Genomic DNA, 23319 nt, shown 5'->3' on the forward strand with positions numbered 1-23319 from the left:
TCAGCGTCCATTTTCTGCGTATTAATTACACTGAGTGATACGTGTAAAAACATTTGTCATTATGAAGAAAATGAACTGAATGAGTGCAAATTTGTCACACGCGGTCTATGTTCACGTACACTTGAATTAGAATTACTTTCGCACATATCACTATGTTCACAATCACTGGGGGCGTTGGACAACGCGTCTTCAAAATTTTCCAAAAAGGCTTAATTTCTTTCGTCCATTTTGCCGTAATTGAAAATAAAAAATTTAATTCAAAATCACAATCACAAAAGATCACAGAGAGAAGAGCAATTTTCGCGATACGTTTCGACCGATAGTTTAGAGGAGACTAAATATACTGCATTACTTCGATTATAAAATGCATTTTTTTATCTGTGTGGAATTCCCGAATTTGGGAATTCCATAATAAAAAAAGTGTTATATACCCTAATAGATGAATTCTTAAAAGGTATGCACAAGGTTAGCTGATAAGACGGGACAGGTAGTGGCGATTTACCCGTTTAGAATAACATTGATTGTAATTTTTAGTAAATATTAAATATTATATTTGTAAACAAGTTTTTTTTCGTTATATCACTTAATTATGCGGCCCACAGATTTAGAAACACTGGTTAAATGACGTAATTGCAATATATTTATACAAAAAATCATAAGGAAGCTACAAATTAAATTTCGATAAAATATATTATTTGGTTTACAAGTTATAGGGAATTTACTAAAAAAGGTAATTTCTTGCTATTATTCCGCGAAATCTCCCGGCCACTAAAGAAAGTTCGGCAAAAAACACCGGGCGTTAAGCTGGTAAAAAATATAGTGCTTAGATCTGTTATAAGATTAAGAATAATAAATTAACAATAACATTAGATAAAATCGTAAACTATTTTTTTTAATAATAATATCCTAAGTAAAATATTATCATAATATTTTTGTGAATTGCTAAACACCTTGTAGTGTATGCGAATATTGTGGGCTGATCTAACTTGTGTTTCATGTAAATAACCAATACAAAATGAAGTAGAAAATATCTTTCCTAAGATTAGAGCCAATCTATCTATCGCAAGTGCAGGTAGTAAATTGTCAACAATGAACCTTTTAAAAATGGGTGTTGGCCTTCGCTAAAAGCATACAATATAATTAGAAAGAAGCTGTTCTGAGAATTTATGTTTGCTTTTTTGTTTATATCACCTATATAATACCAAATTATTATTATGGAAAGAATGAAAATGATGAATATAAAATATATTGAAAGCATACATGTTACTTTTAATTTATTTAAGTGCAATAAGCAAAATATTTTTAGTGAAGTGTACCGTAAATTCATTTCGTGAGTATGGGCATACAAATGGTTAGACACGGTGGCCCAGAAATAACAAATCAAAATTTTTATTTTTAAATTTTAAAAGTGATGAAAAATCAGGTAAAAAATACTAATCTATTGAAGAGTCTCACTTACTTTGCATTTGTAAGATGTTTGCCAATGATATAAATTTGTTTTCGAAACTATTATTTTAAACAAATTGGACCCACAGGTTTAGAAACACTGGTTAAATGACGTACTTGACAGGTATTTATGTGAAAAATTATAAGGAAGCTACATATTAAATTTGAATACAGTATCTTAATTGGTTTACAAGTTATAGGGAATTTACTGAAAAAGATAATTGTTTGCCATTTTTCCGTGAGATCGCCCGGCCACCAAGCAAAGTTCGGCAAATAAATACCGGTCGCTAAGCTGTTAATATTTTTGTTTTCTACTCTTCTACGAGAAGATGAAACACATCGTGTAATAAATTAAGTAATGCTATTTCAGTGTATAAAGTTGAACGTAGTTTAATATCAATAAACAAGTAGGAAGCATAGAAGTGAAAAAAAATACGAAACAAGCTAGGTGGAACACTGACAGCAACGTAACATGCAACTATTATTGTAAATTAAAATTTACAGTATAATCAATGTGTTAAAGCATATCAACTTATTAAGTATGCTTAAGTGCACTAAAATTTCTATAAATTTTATATCATATAGGCAAATAGCCGAATAGATTTTTAAACATTGTTTTTAAGCGATTGAATATATTCTAAATGAAGACAAGTGTTTTGTATATATTTTGGATAAATACTGATCACAAATAACCAATTGGCCAAATAGTAACCTACGTGTCTTCGCCGTTACTATAGCACGTCCCGTTTGACGTTTAAGTTTGACCTGGGAAGTAGGAAGATGAACGTTGGCGGGAAGCGATCTCGCGAAAGCGACGACTACAACGACATCGAGGAGATATACGAGGAAGATGTGACTTCCGGAAGCGAATACTCACCGGACGACACTCTGAGCGACGACGAAACGGTCACGAGACAGAATCGCAGTACTTATTTTTTAGTCTTCTTCTTACCCCGTTGTTTTAAATTTGTATTTAAAATATATATATATATATATTTCAAAATTTAACTTATGCAGTGAAGATTATTTTAACTATTGTTTTTCCTTGCCTTTTTAATTTTATTTATTTCTATAATTAATAACGCTTAAAACATAAATATAGATTCAGATTTGCTAAACACTGCTTTTAACGTACATTTTTGTCAATATGAATTTAAGTTTGAATTTATGTATAAAATCTTTAGCTTTTGCACCAAAAATGTATCCTTAGTTCTAATTTAGCTTTTAACTATTATATTTATATTACTATTATATTTTTTTAAACTAAATCTAATCTCTTAGACACGATAGAAATTGAAAAACCCAAAAGGTCAATCAGGATTCGAACTCGGGTCTTTCACATGTTTTTTCCCAGAATTTTTTAGGTTATCATTCAAAGAAAATTTTTAAAAAAAGTCTCGCACCTATCTTGAAAATATTTTTTAAAATATGTCATTTCAGTGAAATCATATCGGAATACATTTTCACATGTAGATATTTATATTTTTATTATATGACTTTTCCTTACATTTATGCACTTATTTATTTACATGCGATGTATAAATGTTACAGTAAATATGTATTTATCAGTTATATTTTTACTATTGAAGTCCAAATACATTTAATTATATGCTGCTTTAAAATGTCTATGAAAAACTGAAATTTGCCAGTTACGAAACGTTCATTTGCTGTTCGAACCCAAACCTAACCTAATAAAAATTCTAAAACTAATTATAGTCATAGAACTTTCATTAGGTCGAGTCCAAAATACAAACTAACTCATCTCTCAGGGGAAAAAAGTGAAAAAGAAGTACAGACAAACGTTGCGTCTAGCATTTTGCTCCATAGTTAGTGTGCACTTATTACACTATGTTTTAAAAATATGATATCAATTCTTACCGATGTTACTGCGGACTTCTGAGTGTCGGTCAAAGTATATTCAAACCGAATTTTGGTCAATAGGAGGGCGCAAAAACAATTATCACTTCCCAGAAGTCAAAAATCCACGTCAAAAGTAATAAAATCGTGTGAGAACGTTTGGTAACGAATGTTCCCACTGCAACGGCGCTGGCTATTGAATAGGAGAAAATTGTTTTATGCACTCTCATATTGGTCAAAATTTAGTTATGTTTTGTTCCACCTTGAATTTGGCCAGAAAAATTCATGTCATTTAATGATATAGAAATATTTAAAAAATGACCACTGACTGGCCAACTTTTACCCCCCCCCCCCCTGTAAAAAGCTGAAATGATGTCTCTGATTACATAATATTTCACGATAATTTGAAATAAACACGTTTATTTCTTAATTAAAATAAACTTAGTCTAACAGAATAAAATCAGCTTTAAATACAAAATATTGTAATACAATCATACGGTTCAAAATAATAAATAAGATCTTCACAAAAAGGGGAATGCGTGTCTGCTTTTAAGATAAGCTTAAAAATATTTACGATACAATAACAAAGGCCTTTCTGAGATTGCGACAAACGAATTCTATGAACTTCGGTCACATCAGGTGTCACCGACAAGTACGAAGACGAAAGAACAAATTAATCGATCTCATAACAAATAGTGAAAATATATTTTTTTATAAAAAATAAATGCTGGTATTTAAACTCTTTATATGCTAGATGCAGATAAATCTGAATCCCTTTGGATTTATTACACATACTATAAAAATCGCAACTCTTTAGGGCAATGTCGGCTTGTATTTGAGTACTATTGAGTAAACCTTTGACTCGACTTCTGACATTCTTTCGTAAAAAAAAATGCTTTTCACAATATATACTAAACGTATTTTTATTCTACGGTCTTTTTTCTAAAAATTTACATTTATATTACAGGGCGTCGTGCAGCAAAAATAGCCAAAACAAATTCCAGAAGTGTTTGCTCTTACAAAGAAAATTGTTACAGAAAAAACATTGGTCACTTTCGTCAGTTGAGTCATCCGCATTGTAATATCTTCGTTAGTCGCTTCGTATATATCAAAGGATTGTATCGTTAATATGCTTGCTATAATTTTAGTGGAAAAAATTTTAGCGGAATACAGCGGATCTGGACCGTTCGTTATTCCGTCCGAGTATAAATTTATAAGCCGCACCATCGAAGATCAACTCGGTATCCTCCGCGATTCGCAAATATATTCAACGTTGACGACAGTCGTTCAAAATTCTAATCCTCCCAAAAAAGAAACGCCGAGGGCTGTCGAGCCAAAAACTTCACTGCCGCCTTCCGCCGTCGATAAAGCGACTATGAACGCACCGAGTGCCTCTACGTCTAATCGAAATGTTTCCACTTCGAACAACGGTAAGATATTATAAATTTGTTTGTTGCACTTCGAACGCGATTGATTTGTTTTTCACTTTTAGCTAAGCAAACCCACACCAAAAACGAACGTCCGAAGAGAAAAATAGAAGATTTCTTCAACGTGGTCGCTCCTAGGGGTCTTATGGCTGAAAAACATGCCAAGTCAGCTCCTTATCATATTTTCTACACGACTATAACTTCCGCTCCGGACACTCATAAGCAACCGCTATCGATTACGTTTCAAGGTTAATACTGAAATGTTTCATATCGCATGTAGTTTCATTTTTAAAATATATATTCGTTTACAGAATTACTCGATCCTAGTTTAGGAGATTTAGAAATGTCGCTTCAGATCAATTTTATGGTAGACGTCGGTTGGCTTCTGGCACAATATTATTTTGCAGGATACTGGTAAGTAAATATTATACAGTTGAAGGTAACGATGTAATCGACGTTCGTATTAAATACGTACAATATATTATTTCTTGTCTGTATTATAATTAAAATACAAAATCAACGATATTCGCGAACATATTTATATGTTTGATACGAGCGGCTTTGATGAACGGTGAACGGGTTTATTTGATTTGATAAAAACGCCATTGTTTAAGTCTGGCAATCTCTAATCTGGGTGATTTTATCTCGCATTTTGATTAAATGACAAAATCTATTTCATGGAATTTTTATGTTATAATTAAAAATTTGTAATTTAAAATAGCTCGATATTATAATCAAATGTAAAAATTTTAACATGTCATGATTCGCTTCATGAAATATTTCCTATCTGACAGTATATTCAGGTGAGTTATGTAATTCATACTGAACATATTAACGACGATATTGAGACAATTATTTTGTAAAAAAATCCAAAGTACATAAATATAATTAAAATACATATAGGCTAATTGAGTTATCTCTGTGGTAAAATAATGTTAAAATGTATCTGATACATTTACAGCAATATACCACTGACGATATTATACGGCGACGACTCTGACGATTTGAAAAGCGTCAACAAAAAGAAGCCTAACGTAGAAACTTATCAAGTTCAGATGCGCCAAGCGTTCGGAACTCACCATACGTAAGTGAACTCTTCAGCATTCAGAATATATAAATTCTCACGTTGAGCGTGTTCTTTATAGAAAAATGTCTATTTTATGCTATGAAGACGGATCTTTGAGAGTAGTCATATCCACTGCGAATTTATATATAGACGATTGGGAAAATCGAACTCAAGGGCAAGTGTTTTACTTAAACAATATCAAAACAGATAGTCTTATTGATAAAAAAATTATATTTCAGTTTGTGGCTAAGTCCTAAATGTCCGAAATTAAGCGACCCCATTGATATAATCGCTGGAGAGTCGCCTACAGGTTTTAAAAGTTCACTCTTGAACTACCTCAATACTTACAATATGCCTTGTTTGATGAAGTTCATAGAAAAAGTCAAGCAAGCTGACTTTTCGGCGATCAAGTATGTTCATTTCGTTACTCGATAGATTGCAATCGATTCGATGTCTATATTTGTCTTGATTTCAGCGTCTTCTTTATCGGTTCAGTGCCCGGAAGCCATTTTAACAATCAATGGGCTTTGACCAGGCTAGGAAATTTGTTATCCAAACATTGCATTATTCCAGAGTCAGAAAACCAAAAATGGGACTTAATTATTCAAGCGTCGAGTATTGGAAGTTTCGGAGCAAATCCACTGGTACGATATTTAATATACTAATTATACTCCGCAAACCCCGCTCCCGATTTATACGCTGCAAAAACATGGCTCACTTGCATTAGTAGACGATCTAGTAACCAATACATGTATGTATATGAATAATATTTTTTCAGCAATGGTTATGCGGTGATTTTAAATCCAATTTATGCAAATTAGTCAAAGGGAAAGAGCCTTTAAGCAGAAATGCCGAATTGAGATTTATATACCCGTCGTTAGCAAACGTAAGACAGTCTCATGACAATTTAATCGGCGGCGGCTGCTTGCCTTATTCCAAGTCTATCAACGATAAGCAACCGTGGTTGAAGTCTTTTCTTTAGTGAGTATATCATACTTAATTTTATAGCATTCGATATATTACATCAATTATTTTTTTCAATACAGCCAATGGTCAGCTGTGAATTCAGGAAGAAATATGGCTATGCCGCACATCAAGAGCTACTTGAGAATTTCTCAGGATGCGTCGAAAGCTGCCTATTTCGTTTTGACTTCGGCAAACGTATCTAAGTCCGCATGGGGCAGCATAAATAAGGGAAACGGAGCTCTAAGAGTCAACTCTTACGAAGCTGGAGTTTTATTCATTCCTAAATTTGTGGTAGGTTTTATCTTTAATCATACTAGTTTCATTTGAATCATATTTAAGAAAGTAACAAATTTGCTTAATTTTTAATGATATATAGAGAAACAAAATTAGTTAGAGATTTATATATAATTTCATATCATATTGACTTAATTATTTGCTTATTCAAATTGCAGGTTTCGAAAGATTTCTTTTCGATTGACATTCTCGATAAAGATAGATTACCGTTACCTTATGATCTTCCGCCGATTCCTTACTCGTCAAATGATGTTCCGTGGGTTATGGACTATTTGCGATAATTATTTTTTCTTTACATTTTTATGTTACAAATAGTTTGAACCATAAATTAAAATAAAGTTTTTAAAGAATAGTTTTATTTGTTTACATTTAAGTAATGAAACTTAAAAAATATGCCAGCATTTAAGATTGTTTCCGTTTTATAAAATTAATTTTCATCTTATCGAATTAACTAGATTTATTTTAGAACATGATGTTTAAAATTGCCACAGTAACTAAACCATTGGTAAATTTAATTACTATAAATTATATATCTTTATAATAATCGATAATAAAAAAAATTAGTATATTCTAAGCTTTCGAAAACCATAAACATTAATCACCGTAGCTTTAACTACTATAATCGTTTGTCACCACTAAACAATGTACTGTACTCGTCGAAAAAATAACATAGTTTCGCTCGATAAATAGATATTTTTATTCATTCGCATAAAAGGACTGAATCCAACACAATATATTTGCTTAAATAATTAGCTATATTAGCTAAATAAACTAATAAAAAATGGATGAGCATTCGCAAGGCAAAGTTTGGCCACAGCCTAATCAATCTATATAAACCTTTTTCCAGTGATGTCACCCTAAGGTTTCCATGGGTTTCCAAAAACCTTTGTTAAAAATCAAAAGTTTCCTGAAATCAAAAACTGCACGTAATTTTTGTTAAATATTTAATTTATACAAAAGTTTTAAAATTATTTTCAACAACTACAACTGAAAACAAGTTATAGTAGATTCACAATCGAATACATAGGAATAAAATAAAATCGTGTCGGCGACGATTACGATTTTATTGCTTTTGGCGTAGATTTTTTACTTCTGAGAAAGGATAATTGTTTTATACGCTCTCATATTGGTCAAAATTCAGTTTAGATATACTTCATTCAATTCTCACTTATTGTAAGTCGTAATATTGCTATAAAAGTCGAGCGTTTGTAGTGCGACGGCGACGGCACGATTTTATTGCTTTTGCCGTAGATTCTAAACAGGGACTCCCTTGAAGTTGGCATGTCGTTTATTAAAATAGAAACATTAAAAAATCGAGCACTGACTGGGCAACTTTTGCCTCCCTTCGGAACAACTGAGATCCACGACTTCTCTACTTCGGATTTGACAATCAACTGTCATCTGTATATTAATATACATAAATACTTATGCAATAAAATATGTAACAGGCAGATCCACCGAGCGTCTCACTGACAAAACAAATTCACATCTTGAAAGTTTAAAAATATAAATAATATTTTAATTTAATAAGATCATATTATCGAATTTTGTCCATACTGACAACCCTGCTTTATGCTTTTTGCGCATGCGCGTGAGATGTGTCATTGTGTAAGAAATAGTAGTAAAACTTCTGTCGTATATTTCGGAGGCTTACCGCAATTCTCCCGACTTTTCTTAAGAAGGTAAAAATGACTCCTCTTATTGCATTCGGAGGGACGGCCGATTGCTTGATGCCTTCGCCGCATATTCAAATTCCTCCTTCGAGGACTAATTTGTCCGAGGTCAATTATTAGCCATAATGCTGTGATGAGTCATAGTGTATTTTTGCTTTATGACGCCTTTTGCTCAAATTAAGCCTAATAAATGACAATGTCGGTCAAATTATGTCGAATTAATAAAGGAAATATGATGTACCCGGCATTACATTGATTTTAACATAGGTGATTTTACTATTCATAAAAATGATGTAATTACGAAGTTTCTTAAATTTATACTTATAACGCTTACCGCATTATAGAACTCCGGGACAACTAAAAAAATGCATTTCTGATTTGTGAAACCTGGACCAATAGCATGAAACCGGGACAATCCCGATTAAGCCGAGACCGATGTGTTCCGGTTTTATCGGGATTGTTCCAGTTTCATACCACCGGTTCCGGTATCGCAAAATTTCCGAGATGATCATTTTTTGCTCTCCCAGCATCCCGTCATTCAACATAGCACACCTCAGCGTCACAATTTGATAAAAACAAAAATTTGACGACCTTTTTTTTTAGCTTTCATCAATATGTAAAAAATACCGAAATGACCTTTTTCAGCTGTCCCGGTTTAGAATTTCATAAATTTACACACGAAGATACGTAAGCATAAATTATGAAACTAATAATAATATTCCCTGTCGTCGCACGACGAAGAGCGTTGACGCGAAAGAATGTTAACAGAAATAATATCAATTCGGTTATATCAAGCATTAAATAAATAAATATAGAAGCATTGTTTTCGAACAAATACGAATTGTATTGTAGCTGCAACTACTTTATATGATATGGCTGAATTGCATTTGTAACACATGGAACAAATTGTGGTTTATTAGTAAAATACACAATTTTGTACTTAAAAAATCGAACTCGAATATATATTGACAGCTTGTTAGCCAGTATAATCCGCCACATTGTGTTAAAACGGCGGTTATTTCAAAGAATAATAAAAAAATTAAAAGAGATCAAATCTATTTTATAACGTATTTATCAACTGCCTTTGTCTGGTGGATCTTTTGAAAATAATATTGTAAATAGTCACGATATCAAATCGAATTTTACCAAAATAAAATAAAACTATTTGATTATATATTATAAGCAAATAAAATCAAAAGAGGTTTTCAAAAATTATCTTCGACAGACACGAGAACGGCAATTTAATAAGCGCAGCATCACGCACACAGTACTGCACGCAAAATCTTGAGACGTTCAGAGTTTTGCGCAAACGGTAAATTCATACACGGAAAAACTTGACCATTCATATGCATATGAATACAATTTTTAAACTTTCACATATCAATGGTTTACTTTGAAATGAAAAATAGGAAATATATATCAGATTAAAACTGGCACAAATCTATGAGTATAAACATATATTAAAAAGTATATGTTTATTTAAAATAAAGAATAAAGAACGAAAACATTTTTTTTATTTTTCAGCAGAACAACGATAAGGTCATATAAAAAATAAATATGGAAGAAAAACACAAAAATTCGGCCCCATATCATATTTTTTATAATGCTATACCAACATCTCCGAAGACTCTCGATCATCCGCTGAGCATCACTTTTCAAGGTATAGCCGTATACATAGTTTATCACAGTGCAAATATTATTATAAAACAAAAAAATAACAATTTATTATAAATTATTAATTTATTGATTACTTTTGGGTCGGGAGTACAAATTTACACAAAATATACAAAGAATCATATTAAAAAAGTCTAATGGAAACTATACCACCAAGTATCGACTAACTACCTTTAACTTGAAGCTAACTACCGCCGATGGTCAAATTTCTGTTAGTTCGTTGTTTTTTTTATCAACCCCCTTTATCTAAAAATAGTCTTATTATAAATCTCGGCTAAGTTCATGAGATTTTTGAGTACCTCCTAGTCCGCCATCTTTTTTCCGAAATAACAGCTATTCAAAACACATAAAAATCATAACTACAGTATAAAATAAAGAGGTTAAAAAATCGTATTTATTTTTTCATTAAAGAATAAAATACAATAGTAAAAAAGGTTTTTAAATACAAATCAAAATTTAAAAAATAATTAAAGAAACTTTTTCATTGTTTTATTGTATATATAAAATTGTACTTAATTCCTGCGACCTTTGCCGGATAAAATTTTGTAATTGCGTTTTCGATTAATGTTTGTTATCATACTTATTTTAACTAAGTGGTATAAATTTGTACTTTCGCAATTAATTAAATTAAAAGCCAAGAAAAGTTAATCCCATTACCTTTCGAAGCTTTGAAACAAGATTATTAAGCGTAGTAGATGATATATATTCGCATGCCTCTTCAAAGCTACAAAGTCTGCTGCATAGAAAGAGAAATATAAAAAAAAATGCTAGAACAAGATATTATTAGGAATTTCATTATCTAAATGCTTGAACAAAACAATATTTTTTACAATGATATACTTACATTATTTTACAGACTTGCTGGATCCCAGTTTTGGTTCTTTGGAAATGTCATTACAGTCAACTTATAAGATAGACATTGACTGGATTTTACGTGAATACGATATTGCTGGATATGGGTGAGTGTAATATTGAAATGTTTCTGTTCAATTTATCGATATAATTATTCTTGCAATAAAACATACAGGGATAAGCCGTTGACCATAATGTACGGTGATAAAGACTTGCCTATGATTACAATAAATCAGAGGAAACCAAACGTAGAAGTGTATTGTATAAAAACACCTTCAAACAACTATGGACACCATCATACGTAAGGAGCATTTTTTTTTAAATTGTGGATATTGTGATTTGTTTATTTTTTATATTTGTAGAAAGTTGTCTATTTTTTGCTACAAAGATGGATCTTTGAGAGTTGTCGTTTCTACGGCGAATTTAATTCCAGCAGATTGGGAGTTCAGAACTCAAGGGTAATACTCGATCGGTATGAAATATAAAGGATGACACAGATGGCAATGAGTTTATTTCGTTTCAGTTTATGGGTGAGTCCCAAATGTCCGCGTTTAGACGATACGTCGGACATCGAAGCCGGAGAGTCTCCGACTGGTTTTAAATCTTCACTCTTGGAGTACTTCATAACGCACAAAATGCATCGCTTAAACAAGTTCGTGGACAAGATAAAGCATGCAGATTTCTCGGCCATTAAGTTTGTTCAAGTACATATAAATATAATAAGGTAAAAGTTAATTAACGAAGTGTATATTATTTCAGTGTTTTCTTCGTCGCTTCAGTTCCAGGATTTCATTGTGACAATAAATGGGCATTGCTTAGAATTAGAGATTTGCTTTCTAAGTATTGTGTGATTCCACAGTCGGAAAACGAGCAATGGGATCTAGTGATTCAGTCAACGGGCATCGGAAAATACGGGACAGATCCGTCGGTGAGATTCAATCATAGCGTTTATTTAATGAAATATGAAATTCATATATTGATATATCTTTCAGCTATGGTTGTTCAGTGATTTTATGTCAAATTTTTGTAACATTTTTGGGAAAAACTCAATTTCATCGAAAAATCCAAGCCTGAAATTTATATATCCCTCGGATAGAAACTTTTCGAAATCGAATGGGTTTTTCTCCATTTCGTACGAAAGCAAAGTACACAGTCAACAACTTTGGTTAGAACCTATGCTGCAGTGAGTGTTGAATATTTATAAAATTATCGCTTACCGAAACACGAGAAAAATACACTATTTTATTTCAGCCAATGGTCAGCTGAAAACTCGGGAAGAAGCAGAGCTTTACCGCATATGAAGAGCTACTTACGAATTTCCCCAGATGCCAAAAGAGCTGCATATTATCTTTTAACTTCAGCTAATGCGTCGAAAATGGCGTGGGGTACTCTAGATAGATCGGAAAATAAAATAAGAGTTAGTTCATACGAAGCCGGAATTCTCTTTATTCCTAAATTTGTAGTACGTTATATTTATTTCATTTTTAACACAAATTTATTGAATATGTTTTTATCCGAACTTAATTAATTTTTTTATTATAATTAGTGAAATTAATTTAAATATTCCGTCGAAGATAAGTCAGGGTTTTTTTCTTTCGCGTGCTACCTTGACCCTCGCATGACAACCATTTTGTCGGGTATCTTGGCTATAACGATCGTTTTAGTAGCCATGTCCCAATGAATTTGTAATAATCACTAGTTAATAAGACAACTACTTTACACGTTTATAATATTGCTAATATAAAAATAAATTTATATTTCAGGTTTCTAAAGATTTTTTCTCAATCGATCTTCTCGATGACGATAAGCTGCCAATGCCTTATGATCTTCCACCAATTCCGTACTCGCCTAATGATCATGTTTATATACGTAATAATTCAAAGCGTTTTAAACGTAGATAGATTGTTCGATCGATATATACTATTCGCTTAAATTAATTATAAGATACTAAAACAATTATTCGTAAATTTATTACTATACATTCTATATAAAATAATAAAATAAATTTAAATAATTGTTCAGCTGATTAACTAAATACATGTTTTAAAGCATTAAATTTGTGGTGACACGTCAATACGACAAATTAAATTGATGACAATCATTCATATTCAATTGCAAAACGTATTTGTATGTATGTATGCGTATATATGTATAATATGTATATATTTGTAAGTATTTAAAAATTGTAATAAATTTTATATTTTTGATAATCGTGACACATTAAATTAACATGGCATGTCACGATGGTCATAATTTTAATAATAAAAAAAACTAATAGTGACGGCTTAGGTCGAGAACGGGAGTGGAACAATTCGTCGGCGCACAGTGAACTATGCGAAAGCTACAGAATGCTGTAGTTATGGGTCATTAATGGGCCAGTGGGTAAAAGCAATCGAGGCGAAGCGGGTGGGAACTTCTGGAGTACTTTTACTCCCCTTCTTTACTTAATTTGTACATATTTGTGTATCTTTGTTTTATGCGAGCTGATATATTTTTCAAAACTAAAAGCTTGACTGTTGGTTTATTTATAGTCGCTGCGACACCCCCCCCCCCCCCTTTGTCTAATATCTTTAAAATATTCAAGTAATTTAATATAATTTTTTTAAATTATCAGTCTGAACATATTTTTTATTTATCTACAAATTTATCGAACAATTGTTAGCACCTCACGCTCGGAAAGCAATGGTTATGAAATATTATTTACGTTTGGCCCTAACGGCTATGAAAGCGGGCAACAACGTTTTGCTACATAAATACGTTATAAAATTAAAAAATAAATTATTTTCATGCGTTTGTTTATTTCCCAGACATCGGTTAATAATTGCAATTAACCGTTTTTCAGTGTCGTGTGTTATTAAGGTTATTCTCTGTAAGCGAATCTACTTATAAGGAGAATTATATAAATTAACAACAATATTTACAAGGTTTACGTGTTCTGAGCAACGCTCGCTCACAACTGAAGTTTATATTTAAAATGTATTTAATAATGGAGAGTTCATAACTATTGGTTCTCGAGCGTGGAGCAGACATTCTTAACAATTAGATCAACAAATTTTGAAAATATCAAAAGAGGATACTAAAAATAAAAAATATCATAATAGAATTGAATAAATTGTTTCGGGAGCTAAAATAAGGTCATCATGGAAATTTTTGTTTGAGGAGGTTAAAGAAGGACAAATTGTCAAGATGCTAAAAAATGCTATATTGGATTTTTTTATTTAAGAAAGGCAAATTGGTGCGAAAGCTATTAAGAAAATTTCAAAAAATTTTGTTCAAAGGCCATCTCCGAATTTTTTTGAGGAAGAGAAATTGCTACGGGATTTGAAAAAATGTCATTTTGGAAATATTAGTTCAAGGAGAAGAAAATGTTATTTATATTTTAGGGAAAGAACCAGATATAAGACGAATTTAAAAGCTGGCAGCACTGACAGTTACCGCCGTTTGTGCTCGTATTAGTCTCGAATTCTCGGAAGGTATCGGATGTTGTTTCGTATGCGACTATTCGTTTTGTTTGAACAAACATACTTAGTATTTAAATGATTACATCTTATATAGTGCGTTGGAAAAAGGATAAAAAATAATACGTATATTTGTTTTAAAATTACACATGTTAAACATTTTAATAATTAAATAAACAAAATGGTTGTTATAATAGAAACAACAACAAGTGCTTTTACTAAATACTATAAGTGAAATTGTTGCAACTCTAATATCTTGTTTAATATCTTGTTGTTAGCGAACAGTCGCAACATCGAACAATCGTTAGTCATCGTAAACTGTATTCTATACTTGACCCGTCGGTTGAACTAACGTAAATTTTCAGAAAACAACAACCTGGATCGAATAAATAAAATGGATATGGCCAAAAAACATGCACGTTCTGCCCCTTACCATATCTTTTACAATGCTGTAACTTCAGCACCAAATACTTATAAACAACCGCTCTCTATTACGTTTTCAGGTATCGTCTAAACTCAATAATGTAATAAAACTTTTAATATTAATCAAATTAATTATTTTACAGACTTACTAGATCACAATTTGGGCTCCTTAGAAATGTCTCTGCAAATAACTCATCGGTTAGATATTGTCTGGCTTTTGTCTAAATATGATGCTGCCGGATTTGGGTAAGTATACAATATTGAAACGATGCGTCGAAACTGTTGAAATAATTATTCTTGTTTTGTTAATCATACAGAGACAAACCATTGACGATAGTCCACGGCGATGACGATCCTGTAAATATGTTAAATCTTAAGAAACAGAACGTGGAAGTTTGCCGCGTACAAATTCCGTCAAAGCTTGGAACGCATCATTCGTAAGCAGCAATTTATAAAAAAATATTTGTATATCATCTTGTTTCTGTAAATGTTGAATTATTATAGAAAGATATCTATCTTTTGCTACGAGGATGGATGTTTGAGAATTGTGGTTTCTACGGCGAATTTGAAGGCCGAAGATTGGGAGTATCGAACCCAGGGGTAATATTTTATATTATGAAATAGGAGATACTAACGATTGTAATCGTCAAACCTATATAATTTCAGCCTATGGATGAGTCCCAAATGTCCGCCTTTGGCCGATTCGTCGGACTTCAAAGCCGGAGAGTCGCCTACTGGTTTTAAAAAATCTCTTTTGGATTATATGGATACGTATAAAATGCCGTGTTTTATCAAGTTTGCGGACAAGATAAAACGTACAGATTTCTCTGCAATCAAGTTTGTTTACTTATACATAAGTAATTTTATTTTTATGTTACATTCATTTGAGCCAAGTGCTTATTGTATGTGTTTTTATGTATATTAATTAAAGTCAATTATTGATAGTACCAATAAATCAAACAACACTAACTTTGATACTGAAATTAATGTTTAATTTGACATAAAAAGTGAGTAACAGTTTTTGTAGTGTAGTTATCTATAAGGGTTTAGTTGTCTAGGCTTTTATTTAGATACTTAAAAGACGCAAGACTTTTGGAATATCTGGAACTCGTTTATGTTCGAATCCATGTACCTTTTTCTATCAAACATTGTTCACTAGTGGTTTTAGGTTTATGTCTCGTTTGTAAAATTGTCTGTCATAATTTAATCGATAGTGTTAAAAACTGATTGAGTTGATTCTATCGTTTCAATTACTTATTATTTTCATAATAACCCTCTAGAAAGCTATGAAAACCGTTAAACAAAACACAAGCAAAATAGTAACGTAGGAACACTCGACAATTTGCTCACAATACACTTTCGAAAGTCATAATTTCACAGCCTATAAAAAACTACATTTTTAAAATAGTTATACAAATTTTAGTGCTAATTCTAAAAATTACATCCATTTTTTACTATCACGTAAGGTTATTTCACAAAAAGATTAAAAAATGACACAAAATTGAATATCCGTGTTGTATGTATCTGTCATCATTATTACCCACAAATAGCCACCTTCGAGGTATGAACAAGAGGTGGAACTAAACAATAATGTTGATGGTTCTTAATCGGTCTTCTCTCCCATTCCTTTAAGGAGCAGTATAAAATACTTGACGCTCGGTCACATCGCCACTCATCCACGAACTCCACTCTCGGACTGATAGAGATTCTTCATCTTTACAACTTTAAAACATCGCATAAAATCATGAATCTGGAGCGATTACTTTAACATATAGCAATTTTACAAAAATGAAAATGATTTTAGCAGCATGTACACATATATAAATTTAGGATTTGTTTGTATAGCAAATAATTTAATGAGAACTATTTTATTTCAGCGTATTCTTTGTCGGTTCAGTTCCGCGTAATCATCGAGATGATCGGTGGGCTTTGACTAGAATAGGAGATTTGCTATCCAAACATTGTGCTATTCCGCAACGGGAAAACGAACAATGGGACCTGATTGTTCAATCGTCGAGTGTCGGAAGTTACGGAGGACATCCATCAGTGAGATTTTAATACGCTCATATGATAAATTAAATAAATTAATATATTGATATATTTTTCAGCGATGGTTGTGCGGCGATTTTCTTTCAAATTTTTGTACCATTGTCGAAAGAGTAAATTCATCCATAAAACCCAACTTAAAGTTTATATATCCATCGAAAGACAACTATTTAAAATCAAACAGGCATTTCGCTGTTTCGTATGCTGAAGATGTGCACTATCGACAACGTTGGTTAGAACCTATGCTGCAGTGAGTTAAATAATTTTATATTCAGTGTATACTAAAACATGCAAACATTTCAACGATTTCATTACAGCCAATGGTCAGCTGTTAACTCTGACAGAAACACTGCATTGCCGCATATGAAGAGCTACTTGAGAATTTCTCCAGATGCTAAGAGAGCTGCCTATTATCTATTAACTTCAGCTAATGCGTCAAAATCGGCGTGGGGTTGCGGTGGATCGTGGGATAATATAACAGTTTCTTCATACGAAGCTGGAGTTCTTTTCGTTCCTAAATTTGTGGTAAGTTCAAAGCTTGTTTATTTTTATATTTTTCTTGTAGCACAAATTTGCAAATTTAATATGTAGTAAATGGTAAAATAATTGATTTGTACCACTGACAACCATACGTGTTTTTATGATATATTAAAACAAAAATGGATTTATATTTCAGGTTTCCAAAGATTTTTTCACAATCGATTCTCGCGACGAAAATAGACTACCAGTTCCTTATGATCTTCCACCGATTCCTTATTCATCGAAGGATCAAGTTTATACACCTTTTCGATCATTTCGAAACATCGTTAGCTCGTTCCACTGATAGATAGTTTTATTGTATACTTTGTTTAGTTCCAGTCCTTATACATCTTTTTTTAATATTTTTATACTACCTAAAATTGTTTTTGACGAAAATGTAATGCATTGCAATAGCGGATAGTATTAAAAAAATGTAAATTTATCATTGCAAGATTTGATATATTTTACCTGTTGAACTGCTATGTCGAGTTGGACTGAAATGACATGCACCATAATCATAATATAAGTTGCTTATACTTATTTTAAATATAAATATAATTATATACATATTTTTGCACTATCAAGACAGAAGTTGTCCTTCAACTCAAAAAAAATATGCTTCGATAATATTTTATTTATTTAGTCATATATATATTTGCTTACACCTTACACGACTTTTCAAAACTTATTAAATATCTATCATCAATCGATTTGACTGGCTGTTCTATATGTTACTACTTATAAATATGTGCAGATATATCAATGCAACCATTATAGAAGTAATTCTATAGCTGAATTTTATTATTTCGGAATTATACAGGCTCGCTGAAATAGACAATTTAATCTTAAATTTCACAAAAAATATTTATTAGTTAACCTTTTGAGTATCAAGAGTTAATTTATAGACATTTGTTAATTTTACGTATTTTCCCTTAATTATTTCTGTTGTTATTTATTTATTATTATTATATATTGCGTTTATAGTAAATTATAGAAAAAAATTTAGTGATTCTCAACGTTTTATTGCTTTGGTTTATTTTAATACTATATTGTATTAGTATGTTCATTAGATTGTTTATAATTTATTTTTAAATATTTAATATACATATATTATTCGGCTTTTGTGGATTTTTTTTATATCTTTTAATAATTTTTAAAAATTATTATAAAATATTTTTTGTTATTGTAATTTATTTCGTACTCTTTAATTTATTGCTAACATATTCTAGAGAAATCATTTACAATAATTAAAAATAAAAATTATTTTGTTTTTTATTTATTATTTCTTCAGTTACATACATATGTAAATATATAACTATCTGGGCTACCTCAAAGCTGAAAGATTGTCCATCTATGGCGGTACTCATCAAAAGGCTAAAAATGAATTATAAATATAAAAGGAAAATTACATCAAAGAATAGGTAGTTCCAGACTCGGTCAGTGAGATACTTTCCCTCTCGATCGCTCGCGTGCTAAGTGTCGAGAGAGAAAGATATAGGCGTGCGGATCGCATGCCCTTACCTCTCACTCACTCTCTTCACTTAACTCGCGAGCGATCGAGAGGTAGGGAAAGTATCTCACCGCCCGCGCCTGGTAAATTCCAGTATATAAAAGTAGAAAAATATTTATTTTTATTTAAATATTTATTAATATAGGAAAACGCTTTTTTCTAATCTTTTTTTAACAGAGCTACAAATAACAATTTTTATTTGCTGCTATTTTAAAACAATATGGTCAATTGGTCAAGATCTTAAAAAATTTCATTTTTTTTACTAGGTTGGTGTGAGGCTCGACAGGCCAAGGGCAAATCCCCGGCGTTTGGACCACAACTAGCAGTCATTTAGTCAACAAAATCTGGTAAAAATGCCTTACATAAATTTCACAAAGAAAATAATTTTCACTTCAAATAATATAAACTTAAAATAACAAAAAGTAAACAGATGCGTTTTTCTTCTTAGGATTAAGATTTAAATTTCTAAAAAAATATCTTGATTTGAAAAAATCTCTCAAAATTTATGTAAGAGAAATTGCAATTTAAATACTTTAACCCTTTGAGGTCCAGTGTCCACACGTATTGGACATCTGTTTTTTACTGGCAGGTCCACTGTCCATACTGTGTGGACATTTTTTAAAGTTACTTTTAAAAATATTCTATGTGGATTTTTAATTTTTTCATACTGTTTATGTCATACATTGAATGTTCTAGAAGGTAATAAACTGCTCTAGTACCAACAATAGCCATTTGAATTGTAGCCTGGAATGTAAACAAAAACTGTTTAGGTCGTGTGGCAAATATTTTTTTCTAATACTGTGAACATATATTTTATGACGTGTCTTGCAATTTTTGTATCTTATGTAAGTTTTTTACACTTTGTCCGTTCATAAATTATTTATTTATATTATTATAAAAAAATATTTTCTTCATTTATACCCCAAATAAATGATTCGACCGAAAAAACCCAATCATAATAATGAATTTGAAAGTAGTGATGACGATTATATGGAGCATTTAGACAAGGAATTAGAAAGATTAGAATTATCTGATGAAGAAAATTTAATTGGGTCGCAATCCACTTCACTTATATCTACATCTACCTCATTTGTGACGGATTCAAATTCCGAAGTTGTATTTTCGAGAAATGTTGTACGTCGTCGTGTGATGCGAATTATGAGTGATGGAAAATGAAACTGTTATTCCATCACTGGTTATTCCCAATACATCATCATGGGTGGACATAACAGATAAAGACGTATATCATCCAAATATACCATTTACAACCGGCACAAATAACATGGGGCCGATGAGAACTTCAACCCAAAATATGACTCCTTCAATTTTTGAACTTTTTTTCACCGAGACACTATTCAAAAAAATCACAAAAGAGACAAATTTATGTGCAGCGAAAATTATTGCTGAAAATTATTGCTGGCATGACTGAAAGAACGCCACAGAAGTGGAAATAAGAGCCTTTTCAAAAGTGATAATAAAAATGGGAATAATCAATGTTCCGAATATGAAAGATCTTTGGTCTCAATCATTTGTTCCTTACATTCCGTTTTCTGCAATGAGGAGCAACGATTGGATAGAAATCCTCATTTAATTTATGATAATGGAAAATACAAGGACTGCTTGGCGTGTTCGGATCGAAATGTCCTTGGCAAAAGAAAGAGAATATCATTTTATTGCAATACTTGTGATAGAAAGCCCGGCCTTCACCCTGGAGATTGCTTCAAAAAAATTTTTTTTTTAAAACAATATAGAAATTAATTTTGGTAAAATTGTGCTAAATATGTTAATAAACATAATTTTAATTAAATTAATATTTTTATTAATTTATAAAACCATGTTTTCTTGATTTTTTTTACCAAAAACATGATTTTTCAATAAATTCACTAAAAATGGCTTGGACCTGCTACAAAACTTTTCAAAAAATCTTTGGACCGCAAAGGGTTAACAGTATTGTTTTGTATAATTAATTTGGAATGACACATTATCAGTGATTGTCATATTGCTTATATGATATATATCATATATATTTAGATAATACGTGCTATGTATAGATAATATTTATTTAAAATATAGATAAAAAAGTTTATCTGTTAAAAATAAAAAAAAATCGTTCACTTTTTTTACTTCACACATCTCTAGTGTAATATATATTAGGTAAGCAACAAAAATATACACAAGTCTTATATTATATATTATAACCAGTAGTGTAGCAGGTCCATTCTGACACTTTTCTGAAGTCAGAGCTCGCTCCAGTACTATTTTTATCTTAGAATTTCGAATCCATTAATAAAATTAAATAATTTCTTAGAACTAGAAGAAAACATTGAAAAACAAAATTAGCGCTCTGGCACTATTTAATTTAACACTACCCTGATTAAATCCATCGAAAATTATTTATTACTATCAAAATGGACTTACATATTATTAATAATTCTTACACCCCAGCCCCTTTATTGGCTTAGTATCAAAGTAAATCACAGACCTCTGATTAATTTTTAACTTTAGTATTTTCTTTAGAAGTATGTCAACTACCATTAGCGATGCAAACGTGGATTCTCAAAGTACTACGTCGGCAGACCGAGAAGGTGAAACTTTCGATAATTGTAAGTCGTCATCAATTGCACTCTACTCTGTGTGAATTGGTTTAATTTACTTAATTTATTTTAGCTAACAATAACCAAGACAATGAAGAAAAACAAAAAAATAAAATAAACATGGCTGAGAGACACGCACGATCAGCTCCTTATCATATATTTTACAATGCCATAACTTCAGCTCCGGATACTTATGATCAACCACTTTTTATTACATTTGCAGGTAACGCCAAATATTTTCTTAGTAATAAAATAAAAATTTAAATGTTATTAAAAGGAATTATTTTACAGATTTGCTAGATCGCAGTTTGGGTTGCTTAGAAATGTCTCTTCAGATGACTTTTTTGTTAGATATTAATTGGCTCGTTCGCAAATATATTTTAGCTGGATATCGGTAAGCGATCAAATTTCACTTGTCGATTATCTTCAAAACCTATGTATTTTACCATAAAATTAATTGTTATTTAATGACATCTCTTTTATTAAAAAAAATATATTTTAGTAACAATTATGTAATTCATTATACTGAACTATTTTCCTTGATCAAACTGTGTTTTTTGTTACAGTTGTACACCGTTGACCGTTTTATACGGTCTTCCTGACGATGATTTAAATTTTGTTAATAAGGTCTCACCAAATGTGGAAGTATATCGAGTAAAGATGCCCTCAGATATTGGAATACATCATGCCTAAGTAACAAATTTGCAAAATAAATAATATTACTTTGTTATGCTAATTGACTAGTCCTTTTTAGAAAAATCTCTATTTTTTGCTACGAAAGTGGATCTTTAAGAATTGTCGTTTCTACGGCGAATTTATATGCACCCGATTGGAATTATAGAACTCAGGGGTAATATTTTATGGATATAAAATACAAAAGTAGCCAACGATTGTAATTATCAAATTTCAGTCTTTGGATGAGTCCCGAATGTCCGCCTTTGCCGGATTCGTTAGACCCCGACGCCGGAGAGTCGCCTACGGGCTTTAAAAAATGCCTTGTTTAAAAAAGTTCATAAAAAAGATAAGATGTGCAGATTTTTCAGCAATCAAGTTTGTTCACCTTAATATATTTTATGTACATATCTATCATAAGGCATACAAAATAAAAAAAAAATTTTATTTCAGCGTTTTCTTTGTTGGTTCAATTCCAGGAAATCATTGGGACGATCAATGGGCTTTGACTAGAGTAGGAGATTTGCTCTCAAAACATTGTGCAATTCCGCAATCGGAAAATGAACAATGGGATCTGATCGTACAGTCGTCGAGTGTCGGATCTTTCGGGAGACAACCGACCGTACGCTATTGACAGCTGAAGTTCATATCGTCACTCATTTTAACTTTTTATAAGATTACTATCCTTCAACAATTGTTTTAAAACTACTTTTATTACACTCATTGCGATATTTGCTATGATTGTCATTATAAACATATTAATTTAATTTAAGATTTAATTGTTTTGCGTGTAGATTTAACTGCTGAGTATAGATGCATTCGCATAAACTTTAAAATACATT

At 31.3% G+C, this 23319-nt stretch overlaps 2 protein-coding genes across 19 annotated transcripts; both read left to right on the top strand.

Annotated features, from left to right (window-relative positions):
* The first annotated feature begins 2202 nt into the window (after positions 1-2202).
* gkt (tyrosyl-DNA phosphodiesterase glaikit) lies at positions 2203-7406 on the top strand. Its single transcript, XM_088181795.1, has 12 exons — positions 2203-2371; positions 4271-4381; positions 4452-4733; positions 4796-4978; positions 5042-5144; positions 5692-5814; positions 5876-5971; positions 6036-6206; positions 6272-6440; positions 6575-6777; positions 6843-7053; positions 7215-7406. Exons 1-12 carry the CDS (start codon positions 2227-2229, stop codon positions 7335-7337), a joined length of 1920 nt encoding a protein of 639 aa, XP_088037921.1. The 5' UTR covers positions 2203-2226; the 3' UTR covers positions 7338-7406.
* A 1267-nt stretch (positions 7407-8673) lies between these two features.
* On the top strand, positions 8674-22498 carry LOC148237233 (tyrosyl-DNA phosphodiesterase 1-like). 18 transcript variants are annotated; one of them, XR_015808929.1, is made up of 24 exons: positions 8674-8738; positions 9955-10176; positions 10254-10389; positions 11260-11362; positions 11431-11556; positions 11618-11713; positions 11779-11949; positions 12015-12183; positions 12248-12438; positions 12507-12717; positions 13019-13124; positions 15079-15216; positions 15280-15382; positions 15454-15573; positions 15641-15736; positions 15803-15973; positions 17014-17182; positions 17245-17432; positions 17500-17707; positions 19478-19558; positions 21717-21814; positions 21879-22028; positions 22097-22199; positions 22372-22498. XR_015808929.1 is itself a non-coding variant. In XM_088181788.1 (22 exons), the coding sequence occupies exons 5-22, from the start codon at positions 10287-10289 to the stop codon at positions 18003-18005; spliced, it is 2616 nt and encodes an 871-aa protein (XP_088037914.1). In that variant the 5' UTR covers positions 8674-8738; positions 9333-9416; positions 9955-10041; positions 10139-10176; positions 10254-10286; the 3' UTR covers positions 18006-18136. The 18 variants fall into 18 exon arrangements, 9 of the variants coding, with proteins under 9 accessions (XP_088037914.1, XP_088037916.1, XP_088037918.1 ...); XR_015808927.1 differs by having other exon boundaries at positions 21729-21814; XR_015808930.1 differs by having other exon boundaries at positions 10257-10389; positions 21729-21814.
* The last annotated feature ends 821 nt before the right edge of the window (positions 22499-23319 follow it).

The sequence above is a fragment of the Plectrocnemia conspersa genome, unplaced genomic scaffold (genome assembly GCF_051122295.1).
Source record: "Plectrocnemia conspersa isolate PC_06_02 unplaced genomic scaffold, ASM5112229v1 ptg000002l, whole genome shotgun sequence".
NCBI lineage: Eukaryota > Metazoa > Arthropoda > Insecta > Trichoptera > Polycentropodidae > Plectrocnemia > Plectrocnemia conspersa.

Excerpts from the sequence above, each read along its gene's own strand:
- LOC148237233 (XM_088181788.1), top strand. The coding sequence starts at position 10,287 with ATGGAAGAAAAACACAAAAATTCGGCCCCATATCATATTTTTTATAAT. Across the intron at positions 12,439-12,506 it reads TGGTTAGAACCTATGCTGCA|CCAATGGTCAGCTGAAAACT; the intron begins GTGAGTGTTGAA and ends ATTTTATTTCAG. Across the intron at positions 17,708-17,858 it reads TTTTCGTTCCTAAATTTGTG|GTTTCCAAAGATTTTTTCAC; the intron begins GTAAGTTCAAAG and ends TTTATATTTCAG.
- gkt (XM_088181795.1), top strand. The coding sequence starts at position 2,227 with ATGAACGTTGGCGGGAAGCGATCTCGCGAAAGCGACGACTACAACGAC. Across the intron at positions 5,972-6,035 it reads TGGGAAAATCGAACTCAAGG|TTTGTGGCTAAGTCCTAAAT; the intron begins GCAAGTGTTTTA and ends ATTATATTTCAG. Across the intron at positions 6,778-6,842 it reads TGGTTGAAGTCTTTTCTTTA|CCAATGGTCAGCTGTGAATT; the intron begins GTGAGTATATCA and ends TTTTCAATACAG.